The sequence below is a fragment of the Oreochromis aureus genome, linkage group 4, assembly GCF_013358895.1.
Source record: "Oreochromis aureus strain Israel breed Guangdong linkage group 4, ZZ_aureus, whole genome shotgun sequence".
In the NCBI taxonomy this organism is placed as follows: Eukaryota; Metazoa; Chordata; class Actinopteri; order Cichliformes; family Cichlidae; genus Oreochromis; species Oreochromis aureus.
In genome coordinates, this window is record NC_052945.1 from 19,448,473 (window position 1) to 19,463,979 (window position 15,507).

At 42.3% G+C, this 15,507-nt stretch overlaps 1 protein-coding gene across 2 annotated transcripts in view; it reads right to left on the reverse strand.

Moving 5' to 3' along the window:
* Positions 1-10,707, reverse strand: part of LOC116315650 (Na(+)/H(+) exchange regulatory cofactor NHE-RF2) — a 37,516-nt gene extending 26,809 nt beyond the window's left edge. Inside the window, exons 1-2 of one of the 2 annotated variants that reach the window (XM_031733998.2) lie at positions 9,978-10,707; positions 8,514-8,810 (exon numbers count right to left, since the gene is read on the reverse strand). In XM_031733998.2, coding sequence (XP_031589858.1) covers positions 8,514-8,810; positions 9,978-10,184 — 504 coding nt within the window. In that variant the 5' untranslated portion in view covers positions 10,185-10,707. The remainder of the gene's footprint in view (positions 1-8,513; positions 8,811-9,977) is intronic. The other variant, XM_031733999.2, reaches the window with a different exon arrangement.
* Positions 10,708-15,507: the final 4,800 nt, after the last annotated feature.

Below are 15,507 nucleotides of genomic sequence, written 5' to 3' on the forward strand. Positions count from 1 at the left end.
GCCAGCACTTTTGCGTGGGCAGCGCACTGTTCGATCCTCACCCTGGCTGCGGCCGACCTACTGTATATTCCCACATCCAACAACTGACATTTAAAAGATGACATTAAGAAAACTGAGACAGAGAAGCAGAACAGAGCGTTCATTACCCAAACAGAAAAGATTTATCTGTGAGAGAACCCAAAATCGCAAATTAAATATCAGAGTTAATGGTTTCAGGAAAAGCTTTTGGATGCTAGTCCCCGATGATTCAAAGATGGCATTGGATCACAGGTCTGTTTTTAACATTCAGGCCAGTAAGGGCTACACAAAAGTAGTCCAATCTATAAATAAAGCTGAGGATTTGGGTCAAGCATCTTAATTGCCACAGATATGACTTTTAGACAGCAAGAGTTCAGTTCTTTCATAATCCATCTACGTATGGCTTTGGTAATTTGTTAAGCCATTAAAAAGAGTTACAAAGTGCTCCACAGAGAAAAGGCACAATATATTAAAAAACACATGGGAATCAGTTAATGCAGATACTTTATATAAACAATATTTGTTTTAGTGGTGACTTCAAGGAAGTTGCTGAGGAGGAAAAACAGATGTTGGACAGATTTAAGCTTGTATAAAAGGGACAACAAGCAGAGATTTGCTGCAGGATCTGAAGTTCAGTTAGCCACATACTGGATCAAGAGCTCACAGCGACCTTAATATAGTGCTGAAATCAGACCATGAAGTGGTTTCAAATATTGTTCTAAAATAAACTAAAACCAATGAAAAAAAAAGAAGAAAAAGCACACAAGATTTAAATCACTAACTTTATTAGCCATGAAGGCCAGAGACCAAACGCTCTGCCCCCTTCAGTTTTTAGCCAGACAAAATCCCTCTGCCCAAGGATCTAAAGGTACTGGTATGTGCATATGGTATTAAAAGGTCACAGGGGGACCTAACAAGTCAATGGACAAGTAAAAAGGCTATTTCAGTAATCTAGATGTTTTGCAATACAACCCTTTGTTTAAAGTAGGACTTCACTACACCAGCACTGCACTAATAACATCAGATTTAGACATAAAAATGCCAAAAAACCAGAGAAAAGCCCGTAAAGTTCAACCGGCATGTCCTCCTGGATTAGCTTATACCAGCTGATCTCAGTTCCAGTTAACCTCAGCTGAACATTATTTATGTATCCAACTGGAAAACCCCATATAAATCTAAGTTGCTTCAGCCTCTCTATAGTTGCTGCAAGCCACCATGCAACCCATCTCCAGTCCAGGTCCCCGTTTCCAGGCTTTTCCTGCTTTGTTTAAGTTAATCAGTGTCAAGTCTGCTGTCCGCTATGCCTGCGCTTTTCTGTACCAGAGAACCACATGCATATGCTTTCCACTTTTGTGTATGGAGAAGCAGTCATACTGCCAAATGTACATAACTGCGAACAACAATAACAATCTTCTTTTGATTCAAAGGGTTCTTAACAATAAAGAGCAGTGTCAGCACGCCTTTTAAGGTTTCCTAGGTGACAAATTTACATAAGAGCATCTACTATATAAGATGCATAACCAGACATTTTTGTATCTAATTCATTTTAGGTAACTCTACATCACTTGAACTGTCCATCTGGCGAAGTGTTCAGGTCAACATCCACTGGTTTAACTGGGAAACAATTTGAATACATTATCAGCTCTGCATAGGGAGAGATAATACAAGAAGCACACAGCTGTGCTCACTCTCACATACCCACCCACACACTTTTAACACAGTACTCTCAGTTGTTCATGTCTCTCTGGCGTTACCCACCTTCAATTTCTGTGCTGCAATTCCCCAAAATACATAGCCTACACACACCATCGTTCCCCACTAGTGACCCTTCCACAGCCTACGTGATCCCACTCCAGGAATTTGGTTTACGCTCTCTCTCACACACACAGAATCAGGACCCTTGATGTAACAACATTGGTATTCAAAGCAGGGGGTGGAGGGTCTCGTACACTAGCTCCAGATGTTGGTAAGAGTCACTCACTCTCGCCAACTTACAGTAAAAAGTAAATTAGTTTCAAACTCTTCATAAGCATGAAACTTCTTCTTTTTAGAAGACGTCAGTTTAAGGGAGGTTAGACAAAAAAACGCCCTAAAAGAAAACTCTGCAGAGTACCCCACACAAACTACTGCCTCTGTGCAGCCCTTTGCAGTAACGGACACCCCCAAATGGCTCGCCTTCTCAGAGCAACAACTTCTCATCTGTTTGCCCCTCACAGTACACCTTAGAGGAGGGAAATCCTGCAGGTTATGAGACAGGCTGAAGTGGCGACTGCAGGACCCCCAGACAAATCCTCTGCTGTGTGCTGTTACATTGGAGCTGACAGGCAACATCTTTTTCCTATTATCCCGGGTAAAATGAGAGGCTGAACCAGAGAATAGGACATGTGACTCCCACTGAGTCAGAGCTGAGCCATGGTCTCATTTTCTGTTGTTAAACTAACGGCCAGAAATAATCATTTTTAGGAGGCAGAGACCAAGAAGCAAAAGGGGCATTTAAAATGCGACATGTCAAACAAGGAGAGAGACAAGCCTGCCTTGTCGTGACGGTTTACAACATCTGCAGAGAGACAGAGGAAAAGCAGATGTTTTTCTTGCCTTTGCGGATCTGTTTAAGGTTAAATACACAAAGATGTACATTACTGCTAAAAGCATCTCTACTGTTTTCGTCTGTTTTATCCAGCCAAAGAACACTGATGGCAGACTTTTTTTACACCCCTCACCCCTCTGACCTCAAGCCCTGACTTTTAAACATTGTGATGTCTGTCCATAATTATCTCACAAAATAGTTTTCACTCAAAAAACTTCAACAATCTGCATTTTCTAAAACTGCTTAGTGTATTTCCAGCGACCGGTCCCAAGCCTGGATACATGGGTCTGTTTAAGTTCTGTTTAAGAGGATTTTTAACCTCCAATGTTGTTGTGGTTTTCAAACTATAATGTAGAATCTTTACAATGGTCATAATGGTTTGATGGAAGTCAGAATTTAGGGTGATGTACCCCCCTGTTGAACAAATATGCACATGTGCATGTTTGCCCTTGCACCATCATCATCATCAAATCTTTAATATGCCAAACTTGATCATGCAAATGTTTCACGATCAGATGCAGAATACCCTCACATACCACGCCCCTCCTCTCTGCAACTGTTTTGACAGATGCGTCTCCACAGGGAACAGATGATCTCTACAAGACATCTGCAAATCTTTTAAATTTTTATTTAAAAACAAGCTTCTCAGTGGGCTAGAAGCAGGATCAGTCATCTGCTGTTGCACTGTTTCATTCTGATCAGTATCTGAATAGGACATGTTGGTAAGTATCAAGAGATCCTGCAAACAGAACTATTAAAGTTACAGCTCAGATGTTGCATCATGTACCGGGAAAGCTGTAAAACTTCTCTCCTCCTTTTCTTTGTTTTCCACATACAGACTTTTTGTGCCAAATTTTGCCGTGTGTATGTTTCCTCCACTCTAAGTGGTGTCACTGTGACCGTCACCAGAGCAATCACTTTCTCTGTGTTTCCTAACAAGCCTGGTGTCAAACCACCCCGGAGTCCAGCGGGACTGGAAAGACCAACAAAAGGCCGCAATATATTTATGTGTGGCGGGGGCTTCACCATGAACAGAAGAGGAAAATTCCAGCCAGGGAAAGGTGAGAGTGGAGAACAACAGAAACAATATCCACTCTGAAATGTAGCAGTTTCCACAGATGAGGTAATGCAAGCAGTCCTCCCCCCCAAACTTTCTATATTACACTTAAAAAACAAATAAACAAAGTAGTATGCAATCCCAGTACACCACGGGTTAATTCCTAATCTCAGTGCCAACAAACACCAGCTAGCTCTACTCTATGCATACATGCTGCTTTCTCTGCAAGCTGTTTTGCAACCCACCTCCAACCAAATCTTGTCTGCTGTCTCTTTGTAGCAGGGTGCTGCTGCAACCATACAGTCCCTGGCCACTTTATTAGCTACATGGGGGGATCGTGGCTCAAGAGTTGGGAGTTCGCCTTGTAATTGGAAGGTTGCCGGTTCGAGCCCCGGCTTCGACAGTCTCGGTCATTCTGTCCTTAGGCAAGACACTTCACCCGTTGCCTACTGGTGGTGGTCAGAGGGCCCGGTGGCGCCAGTGTCCGGCTGCCTCGCCTCTGTCAGGCTGTGGCTACAACGTAGCTTGCCATCACCAGTGTGTGAATGGGTGGATGACTGGTTGTGTAAAGCGCTATACAAATACAGACCATTTACATTTATCTAGCTGCTTTTTAATAATGCAATTATCTAAACAGCCAACCACATTTCAGTGCATTTAGGGATGAATAACATAGTCAGAATATTGTTGATGACCAACTCTTTATGATCACAGTGTAGTCATCTTCTGTTAGCTGCTTCAAAAATGCACTATGTTACAAAGCTCAAACCATCTAAATCTGGTTTCTTGAACACGACAATGATTTCACTGTCACCAGATCTCAGTCCAATAGAGCACCTTTGATATGATGGAGCTAGAGATTCCTGTCATGGATGTACAGCCGACAACTCTGCAGCAACTGTGTGACGCTCTCATCTGAATATGGACAAAGGAAGAGGAAGGTTTCCAGCACCTTGTTGAATCTGTGCCATGAAGAATTAAAGGCAGCATTGAAGGCAAAAGTCCAACCCAGTACTAGCAAGGTGTAACTAATGAACTGGGAAGTGATATCCTTCACTGGCTGTTCTAGGTAAATGTGTGCGTCAGCATGCATGGCTGTGTGTGTGTGCTCGTTTCAAAAGAGGTTCTGGAGAGAAAGTGAAACCCAATGCTTCATCTTTAAGGTTTAGTGTTAATGACACACACATAACACACCTCACTGCATGTGTGTGTCTGCAAAGGAGGGAAAGAGGAGCTCGTGGACTGAGCACAGACACCTCAGGTGTGTGCTGAGGTAAGACCACACAGCTTAACCTAAATTCGTGATGCTGCTGTCCTTGAAGCCTTTCTTCTGCTCTCCCAGGAGAGGGCACAGGCAGCAGTGTCACTGTTTCTGCTAGAGGCTCTCTACACAGTCTAGTGGCTGCTATTGTGCCAACAGGCCAAAGATTTTAGGAGAGATGGAAACGAATATTGTTTCAGAGACCAAAAATAAGCTAATTTCTTCTGATCCTCAATCACAGAGGTAGAAAAACAAAATGCCTTTAATGTGGTTCTGTAATTCAGTTACTCACTTTAAGTGGGCAAAAGTAGCTGAAAGCTGAGAACGGTGCTCAGTGATAGTGACACTTCTCTCTAATGCTGAAAAGGGCAACAAAACAGCCATTACCAGGCAAAGGTGTCGTGATCTACTTATGTTAGGAGAGATTTGATGAACACAAAAAAACTGTCTGCTTCTTTATTTTTTTTGTTTTTGGTCATATATATATAGAGGATATTGATGCAGAATGCATGTACACACACACACACACACACACACACACACACACACACACACACACACACACACACACACACACACACACACACACACACACACACACACACACACACAGCCAGTCCATCCATCGCTCAGCCGTCGACCTCTCGACTCCTTCTGCTGTACCACAAATCAAGACAGAAGTAAACATGAGAGGAATGTGAAGGAAAAAAGCAACCTGGGGGATGAGCGGCCATAAAACAGAGGGAAAATACAGACAGTGTCATGTAACCTGGGGAACACATGCACAAACACACAAATCCCTCTCATGGGGATATTTATTGGGGAAATGTGAAAGTAATTACTGTTGCAGAAAAAAGTTTATGTCATGTTTCTTACGCATGTAGCGATTTTAGGCTATTAGACCTGCATGATCTGTGGCTGTCGAAGCTTCTATTCGTTCAGCAGACAAGGGGATATTAAAAAAAACATAAGCTGTAATAAAAGTTTGGCATTTGACGGACATAGTTTGAAACTGAACTGATCACAGCCCAGATTTTCCCCTTGCAGCTGACACACTGGGACCTCCTACACCTCCCCTCCCATCCCCTAACAATAATTTTGAGATTTTTGTTGCTGTAAATAAAAAGTACAGTGCTCTCACTGAGTTAGTTAGCAGTAGGTTCCAACTTTGAAACCCATTTTGAGACATACTTGTCTACGTTTAGGAAAACTGGCACCATTGAACAGACATGAAGTGAATTCCTGCTCTTTTTGGATAATTTTCGTATTGAAGAAAACATAAAATTAGGATCTTTCTCAAGTCCTTTTATGTTAATGTGTTATTTTAAAGGTGTTTTTTCATGGATTCAGAGGTAAATCTATCTATTTTAGGTCACAATGCAGCTCTGCACCTCATCTGCCCTTTCTCCCATCATACAGCAGGAGGAAACTGTCTGTGGCAGAGGCGTGTTCTGAAAACTAGAAGTTATGTTTGTTGGTGAGGGGCAGCGCATGGGTTCAGGAGCCAGGGCACTCTTTTCATACATGCGCTCATTTGGACATTACACTGCATTTTCATTGGGAAGCTAGCATGGTGTTATTCCTGAAATCTGGTATGTACCCAGCTTCACCAGGTAATATCTCGAAAATGAACAATGTACGTGTGCAAAACCGGCTATAGCTTGAAATTTGTGATTTTCACTGAATATACAAACATAATCTGCACAAAGTGAACTGAAAGTGCAAATTAAAAACACCAGTAACATAAACAGCTTGGGGGTCAGGTATCCATTTAAAAAAACCATCCCCAGCAGGAGGCTAGACCCTGGAAACACACTGTGCACATGCACAACCACCCTCACTGCTATACTGGTACATGCACAACCCATCTTTCTCCCTCATTGTGTGACTCCTTTGCACTGCAAAGAGGAGAGAGCACTTATTGAAACTTCTTCTTGCAAAGCTCAAGGCTAGCACTGGCTGTGGTTCCTTCTATCTGCTCTGTCTCTAGTTCTCTCTTCTACCTTCTATTAAAAAAGTGAAACCTATGAGGAAATTTGCTTAGCTCAGTGGTCTGGCTCTCCTGGTTTGATGAGCAAAAAGAAACTTTTACAAGAATCAAAAACAAAGAATTGGGAGGAGTATTTTACTATGTATTTTTATAGTTTATTCTTGTCTCGGTTATTCTGTGTTTCTTCGGTGGTCTGTGTGTTTTTCCCCTCCACTTCCATTGTTGTAAACACCAAACAAGGGGGACGTGCTGCATCAGCAGGCTGTGCCAATAGTCTGCATATGTGTGAGGGAACAGCTTCCTTTGAGAAGTCCGATTCTTTGCAGGCTCACAGGGATCAATCAGGCCACAGAGGAACTCTTCATTGCGCCAGTAAAAATAGAAAGAAGCTGATTATCTGTCACGGTGCCTGAGCAAATGAAGTCGTTTCAGTGAACTGTTGATACATCAACAGGTTTCCTCCTTTTTTTATTCGGAACCACAGATGCCTTTTTTTGGCTCATCTTGCTGAGCTTTCCTTCAATTCTTTCATTAGACTCATTAAGACAGAAAAGAGAAACGAGAGACCGCTGAGCAATTCCTGAACCAAGTACTAGGATTTCTCCCCACAGGTCAAAGCCAGAGCTGAACAAAAGACACACACACACACAAACACACGTATCCAAGATTTAACTGATTGGGCCTGTCACTGCTCTGGTAGAAGTACTGCCTGAGTGCTGCTCACATATTGGCAAGGCAAGCCTAAGTGAAAACAGATGTTGTGTAAATGCAGAGAACAGAAGTTGAGCCTCGGCCTCCCCCCAATAGAGACCATTTGAAACCAAATCCGATCAGATCTCGGAGCGTTCCATGAGAGACAGAGCGGGCGGAAACACTTCCTGTTTTTCAGGACAAAGGGGAGTAATAATAAGCAGTGAATCCAAAAAAATGAGAAAATAAAAAGTATCAAATGCTTACTACAGGTTAGGCAACCAACTGTGACAGCGATCCCGTAACTGTCCTGTAAAAACACTCTATCTACAACCTTTCAAAATATAGGCAGGTCATTATTTTTCATGTATTGCAACTTTTTTATTTTCAAGATTTCTGTGGATTTTCTTTTTGCAGAGTCACTACGTTGCCTGGTGCCAGATTCCTAACCTCTGACCTTTCACATCCTCTTTGACCTCTAATACAACATCTGGAATGCTTCATCCGCATTCATTGCATTCACACGTAACAACGCAGACTGTGGAACCTGAATGTTATCTACGTATCTGATCAAAAACTGGCAAAGCAACAAGAAAACAAGTCTAGGGTGAAAGCATGCTGAGGAGAGTCTGTTCAAAGTGATGACTCAGTCACTACCTTCAATCTGTTCTAATGCAAAGTGCGTATTTTTAACTCTCGGGTGTATTCAAGCAGACAAATCTCTAAGAATTTCCTATGATGACTGGCTCGAGGAGCTTGACAGTTATTTGTGGGTTTACTGGGGACCTGGTTCACACTGAAAAAAAGAAAACACACTCTTTCTGTAATTTTTAAATTCTTTTGTTGTTAGACAGATATCACCTTAACAAGCCTGGAAACACACGACTGTGATGATCCAGCGTGTCCTTACCTTCTTTGCAGCCTTAGACGGTGACCTCCTAGTGGGCTTCTGCACCTGGCCGCTCACTGTGACGGGCTGCTTGGACACAGAGCCGTTCTCCCGCTTCTTGGAGGGGGAAGATGGTGTTGACGATGGTGCCGGAGAAGGAGACACAGCTGGAGAGGAAGAGGATGAAGGATTTCCAATTCTAAGGACAGCCATATCCTCTGTTGCTGTGAGGCGCAGGCTGCGTAGGCTTTCATAGGTCTCAGAGTCAACCACCAGCAACCTGGTCTTGTTGTCCATGGCCTTAATCCTCTGTACCACCTGAGGAAGAGAACAACACGGTGGACACCGAACGTTTGGTTTGAACACATTAAATTCTCTACAGTTTGGCAGCAGATAATTAAATGCTACTTCTATGAAGGATTAGTCCCAATCCATCCATCATGGACTTGTTTATTATACAATTACTGACCATTATATTAGGCTGTATACACCTTTTAACATGCAGGCCTGTGATTTGCATCTTTATTTTAGGAAAAATGTCGTATAAGCAACGTTTTGAAAAAGGTGATGGCTCTAGCTTTTTGGGGAGTGTGTGTGCCTTTAACTGAATTTCTTAACATAACTTTGTATTTATTTGGTTCTTACTGTTTGACAAAGCAACTGTATCAACTGATCCACCAGTTTTTCTAATCATTTATTCCCATACATCTGTAGTGGGAATATAGTGGGAAGCAATGTTTTCAAAACCGGCCTCTGCCAAATTATCATTGTCGTTGTTATAGATCATTGTCATATGAGCAGTAATATGAGGCTCCTTAGAAACACCTGGGTGGCAGATTTGTTCCCTGAACTTGAAACACAATGGTCAGCGGGTTTGTTTTCGTCTTTCAAGCTGCAACAAACCTAATATACAGCACACAGAGAGGAGGCTGGTGCTGATCTTCCCCCGTGTGCCTGCGAGCTTGTGAAAATAATTATCTGAGCCTGCTGACTCTATCTGACCACCAGCCAGGCCTTGTAAATAGAGAAGCACACAGTTTGATAAGATCTTATTTACAGGGACCGGTTTATATTTAAGCTTAGGCCACTGACTAGAGACTTGCTGATTTATTGATTTTCACTAGGGAAAAAAAACTGCAAGGGAAGGAATACAGCCTGCGTAAAGTTCTTGCTCAGCGCACCCCTTGTTTCCAAACAAAAGGTGCTGTGCAGGTTAGTCAGCCAAACGAGCTGAACTGGGTAAACTGAAATGTAATCTGAAGCAAACGCGGTATTTTTTCATAAGCGTGCTCCTGCGTGCGCAAAGTGTCGGAGGAAAATGTTTTGTAATTCAATAACCTGCAGATCACTGGTCTGTGACGCCGGGTGGAGGAGGAGGCTATGCGCCACCGTGTCAGGATGTCTGTATCAGCCAGTGTCACCTGTTGATGTAGCCCCTGCTCTGACAGCTAAGACACAAGTTAAATAATACACACATCTACTTGCCTGATGGTGCGTTTCCTTCTCCACGTTTACTCCGTTCACTGCGACCACCCTGTCACCGGCACGCAGCCCTGACGCTTCTGCGGGGGAGCCAGCCTCCACTTTGCGGATGAACTGGCCGCTCTTTCCTTTCTCGCCATGCAAGTGAAATCCATACCCGTTCTCCCCTTTTGTCATGACACAAAGCCGCGGTTTCCCCACTTTGGCCATTTCTCCCTTTGTCAGTTTAAAGCCTCTGAAGTATTCAAGTAAAGTATAACAACAACAGCAACAACAACAACAATAATAACAATAAATGGAAATATTGGAGTTTAGGAGAGCGACTGCAGGGCTGCTAAACTTCTTGGAGAAAACATATCTGGCTGACACGCGCGCTCGCCCCAGCACAAAAACACGAAGTGGAACAGCCACAGATGCGCATCAGAACAAGAAGAAAAAGAAAAAAAATAGTTCATGCTAGAAGCAGCAAAGTGTAAAACTTCAGGTAACGAAGCAACAGCAGCAGATCCTCTGTCTTGTATCCAAGCTGAAGCGCACGCTCAAAGACTCCAACAAAAACCGACGGGCGCGCACAGACTTCAGAGCCCCCGACAGCGCACCATTACTGTTACTGCAGACGTCGAAGAGACTGCTGGGTCCTCTCCTCTCACTGGAAATTTCTCCATAACAACAGTTCGGAGAGCACACGCTGAGTACAGTTTGCTTCGGGTTAGAGCCGCGTGCGCAATAGCACCACCTCTCACCAGACCGCTACCTGCCCTCACTGTTTGGGCAGGGAAGGAGGACTAAAATGACACAACATTGCCCCTGGGTGGCAGGAAATGGTTTGTGAACAGTGTCCTAAAATATAATGAAAACACAGCTATTTGGATGCTCACTCTCAATACATCCAACTGGTAGACTAATTGTAATTAGTGCAGACAACAGTTCATCTAAAGTTTAGGAGCCGTTTCATAACATATTATTATTCAAATAAATGTCATAACTGTGCTACTAAAATACCCACTAAAAATCTAACTAATGAGCCCAAAGCTTTTTTTAGTAAGTAGGCCGTTTCAAATACAGTATCCTTATACTATCCTTATATAAGTACCCTTATTAATGCAGACCAGGGATGTCAAACTCATTGTACATCGAGGGCCTTGTCTAACGACTCTAACTGCACATTCATTAACTTAATATAAGACATAAAAAAGTGGAATTTCAACAGAATGCCTCAGTTTTTCTACACGTTAAAGAGATTCTGATGTTATGAATCAAATAAATCTGTCAGCACGACTCTTTGGACTTTACAGACAAATTTCTGGTGATTCATTGGCCAGACTATCCTGTAACTATCCTGTAACAAAACAGGCCTTGTTAATACACAGAAAATTTTCAATTTATTTATTAATTAATTTAACAGTGGAGATGTATAATGGTCACGGAGGAGATGTTTATTGGTAGGAAACGCTATAAAAATTATAAAAAGACAGTTGAAAGTCTACAATTGACCCCGGGCCTTATGTTTGCCAACCCTGATTCAGACCATCAAAAAGGCCAATGGTATTGCTGTTTAAGATCTTTGCTAAAAAAATGAACTTAACACATTCATATTTACAGCCGTTTATTGAATTTTATGTTGCGTTGGAGGGCGCAACTGTACTTCCTGTTGAAACCTCCACAATAAAACAACTCAGCAAACGCTGGAACAAAAACAAATAACAAAAAAACCAAACAAACACAAAAACAAAACAAAAAAGGATACAAGAAAAGAAGAAAGGCCATTTAAGTAAAAAATAAAAAAAATACAGAGAAAATATCCAGTGAGCTGCAGTTCTCTGAAGAAGGCAAGTAAAACAGTTACAGTAAATAAAATAGCACTTGTTACAACAAAGGTATGCAGAAGACAGCACTTTGAACCTTGACACAGATGAGCTACAGAAGCAGAAGACCACACTGACTGTCACTCCTGTCAGTTAAGAACAGAAAACTTGGGCTACAGTTTGCATGGACTCATCAGTATTGGACAATGAAATTTTGCCAGGTCCAATGAGTGTCAATTTCTGGATGGTAGTGTTAGAATTTGGAATAAGCAACATGAAAACATACATCCATGCTTCCTTGTAGGCCCTATTGGGCCCCTTAGCACCAACTGAGCATCATTTAAATGCCACAGCCAACCTGAATATTGACGCTAACCATGTCCATCCCTTTACCACAGTGTACCCATCTTGTGTTGGCTGATTTCAGCAGAATATTACGCTGTGTCACGAAGCTCAGATGATCTCATATGGCCACCAGAGTCGTTGGGTCTCAGTCCAATAGAGCAAGCTTGGGATGTGGTGGAACAGGAGGTTCATGTCATGGATGTGCAGCTGACAAATCTGCAGCAATGTTGCAGTGCTATCATGTGAATATGGACCAAAATCTCTAAAGAATGTTTCCTGCACTGTGTCAGTCTATGCCATGAAGAATTAAAGCAGCTACGAAGGGAAAATTGGCACAACATAGTACTAGCAAAGTGTAACTAATAAAGTGATTGGTAAATGTAAATACTGTAATTGAATGACGACAAAAATATTAGACAATCCAAAAAAGGAAAAAAGAGAAAGAAAAGAAAAGCCCATACCTCATATTTTGTTAATAACACTATCTGTATTGACCACCCTACTTACATTTTGTACGCAGGGGATGTTATACTCTGTATATATGGACTTCCAAAGATCCACTCAGACCCTTGTTAGCAGTATAAACTCGGCCACCTACAACATTTTGCAGCACCTCGCCACCATCTGAGATCCCCTTGTGGGGAACACACCCCGTCATATCACAAACTCCACTGACTTCACAAATGAGGTCCAGAAACTTTCCTACATGAAACCATCGTGTCCGCTGATGTGGTCTCACTCTTCATTTGTATACCTGCAACTGAGGCAGTTAGAAAACAGTGGAAATTAAAGCTCTTGGCTCTTTCACAGAGACAGCGTCTCTAGCCCCTTAGACATGGTGGCATGACAAAAAGACTGAAAGCTGAAAGAAGTAGGAGAAGATCTGTATTTTTACGATGAAGGATTTTAATAAATAATGTATATATACAACCCTAGTTGCAAAATAGTTGGGATGGTGGGTAAAATGTAAATAAAAACAGAATGCAATGACATAAAAATCTCATAACCGTTACTGATACCAACGACCTTCCCACTAACCAGGTGCTGTAGTTCATACTATGACCACACGAGGGCACTAAACACTCACATTTCAGTAACCGTTTAGCGCTTGTCAATGTAGAAAAAAAACATAGTTACACTTCCGGTCACCCTTTCAAAAATAAATGCATGCTTAAATGTTTTCAAAAGCTAAAAAAACCAAACCAAAAGCACATAAATATAAAAAAGGCAGTATGTTACTGAAACGAATCACACGGAGTGTATAAATAAAGCAGTCTGTGATAAATACTGGGCAAACAAAATACTCACTGTGAACTTTTTTTTTGATTGATTTTAGCATATAACAAGTATTTATTGCAGCAAGAAAAGTTTTAGTGTGATTTCTAACCTGATGCTGACATGAACACCAGCAGGTTAGACTGCTTTCCAGAACTAAAGAGTTAATCCCGTTTATTTACTCTTTTTCTCATCAGTAAGTACGCAGGTGATTAACTTTCACCTTTAATGGACTAATACTCATCCAGCTGGATCCAGTCTGAGCCCGCGGCCTTGAGTAATGAAAAACAGATGGTCAGTCTCAGTTTATTACTCTTTGTATTGCCGTGGCACAACTGCTGTTGCTCATCTGCACATCCTCCACTTCACAGCGATGATTCCACTGACTCGGAGCATCATTTCCTCTATCAGCTCCTCTGGGAACTCGAGGAAATCACTGTTTGTCAGGCCTGGAGTCCAGGCTGGCTCACTGTTATTTTAGCTGTACGCCTACCCGCTGATGGACTGTCTAATCTTGATGACTGTTCCATTTAATACACTAGTTTCCTGTCAATCAGCCCTGGAAGGATCATCCTTTTCACGGTGGGGCACTTTAGGGAATTTAATTTTCAGAGGAGACAACACAGCAGCAGAAAGTGGGTTGTTATCGTTCCTGCTCCGAGGTTCACTTTATTTTTAGATTGCTGTTAACGTTTCCTGAGGAACAAATAAATCTCTCTCAAAATGTGACAAACCCTGCTGCTGATTTCTCACTTTTAATTTTATTTTGGGGGATAAAATAGTCCTTAGATGAACCATCAGCAGTGGAGCTCCAAGGATTAGCGGACTGGAAAAAAAAATGGCTAGGAACAATTTTGATAGCGATTAATCATTTGGAGTGATTAAAAAGTTGTGCGTTAATGGCCAAAAAGTGTTGCTGATTTTCATAAAAATATCCTCACCCCCCCAAGGGCTAAAACCCAAACCTTTCACCGCAAAGAACAAAACAACACATGCGCTCATGAGCTTGCATAATGATGAAGATTTATTCTGCCTGTCAGGCCCTGATTGTGCTGCAAGAGCTGCGTTTCATGTTGCATTCTTCTGCTGACAGGGACCGAGAGGGGAGATATAAAATTGTAATGTAGCGCTCAACATAATCACCCTCCTCCTACATGAACTTTTGCATGTTCTCTAGCTCTCTTTCTGGTCCCAGTTTCCATGTCATCATCACATCACCGCTTCTCCTTCTTCTTATACTGGTGGATGGTGGAGGTGAGGTGGAGAGATGATGGTGAGGGTGGGTTGGATTCAGTGATTGACACCTCCCGGAGGAGAAAAGAAGGTTTTAGTGAATGTCTGCACATAGAAAGAAAAACAGCTGGGGAGTGTCAGCATCCACACACGCACACTGTAAGATGTGTTTTACCAGCACTAGCGAGGTCTTCTGCTGCCTGTTTATATTAAAGAAGACAGCTGGTGCCATCGGGGGGAGAATTCTTGGGGGAAAATGTCCATTTTTAGTCTGTGTCACAGCTGTCACTGCCTCACCTAAATGGCTCCATGAGTCAACAAGCACGCAACACATACACACACGGTGTCCACAGCAGTACAGGCTTCAGGTATTTTATTCCGATGACGCAATAAATCGTAACCAAAGCAGTCTCAAGTGCCTAATTTAGTGCCCAAGTTTTACCCCCTAATCTCCTCAAATCATGCTTTTTCTAATTGATATAAACAACTTAGAAAACACAGGCGCGACCTGGATCTCCGTCACACCCGTGTGACCTGGTTTAATTGCTACTGACACACTGGAGCCCTTCCTGCTGTGAGGCTCCTTCCGCTCTCGGTTTTGAAGAGAGTCTCTGAAATATCAAATGGGGTTTAGTGAGACATAAACCGGTGTGAAGAAAATGGCACTGCTCCAGGAAATGCTGCATTAATAAGCCATTTTCTAATCTTAAAGTCATCATCATCATCACCGTCCCAGTCCTCTGGGTCATCTGTGACACTCCACCGACTGCTCTTTTGTTCAGGAGGCCTCTTACATATGACTTTAAACTTGAAATTGAGGCGGCGAGAGGTGCTGATAGACAGCAATCACATCTGGGTTTCAGTGTATTATGGCA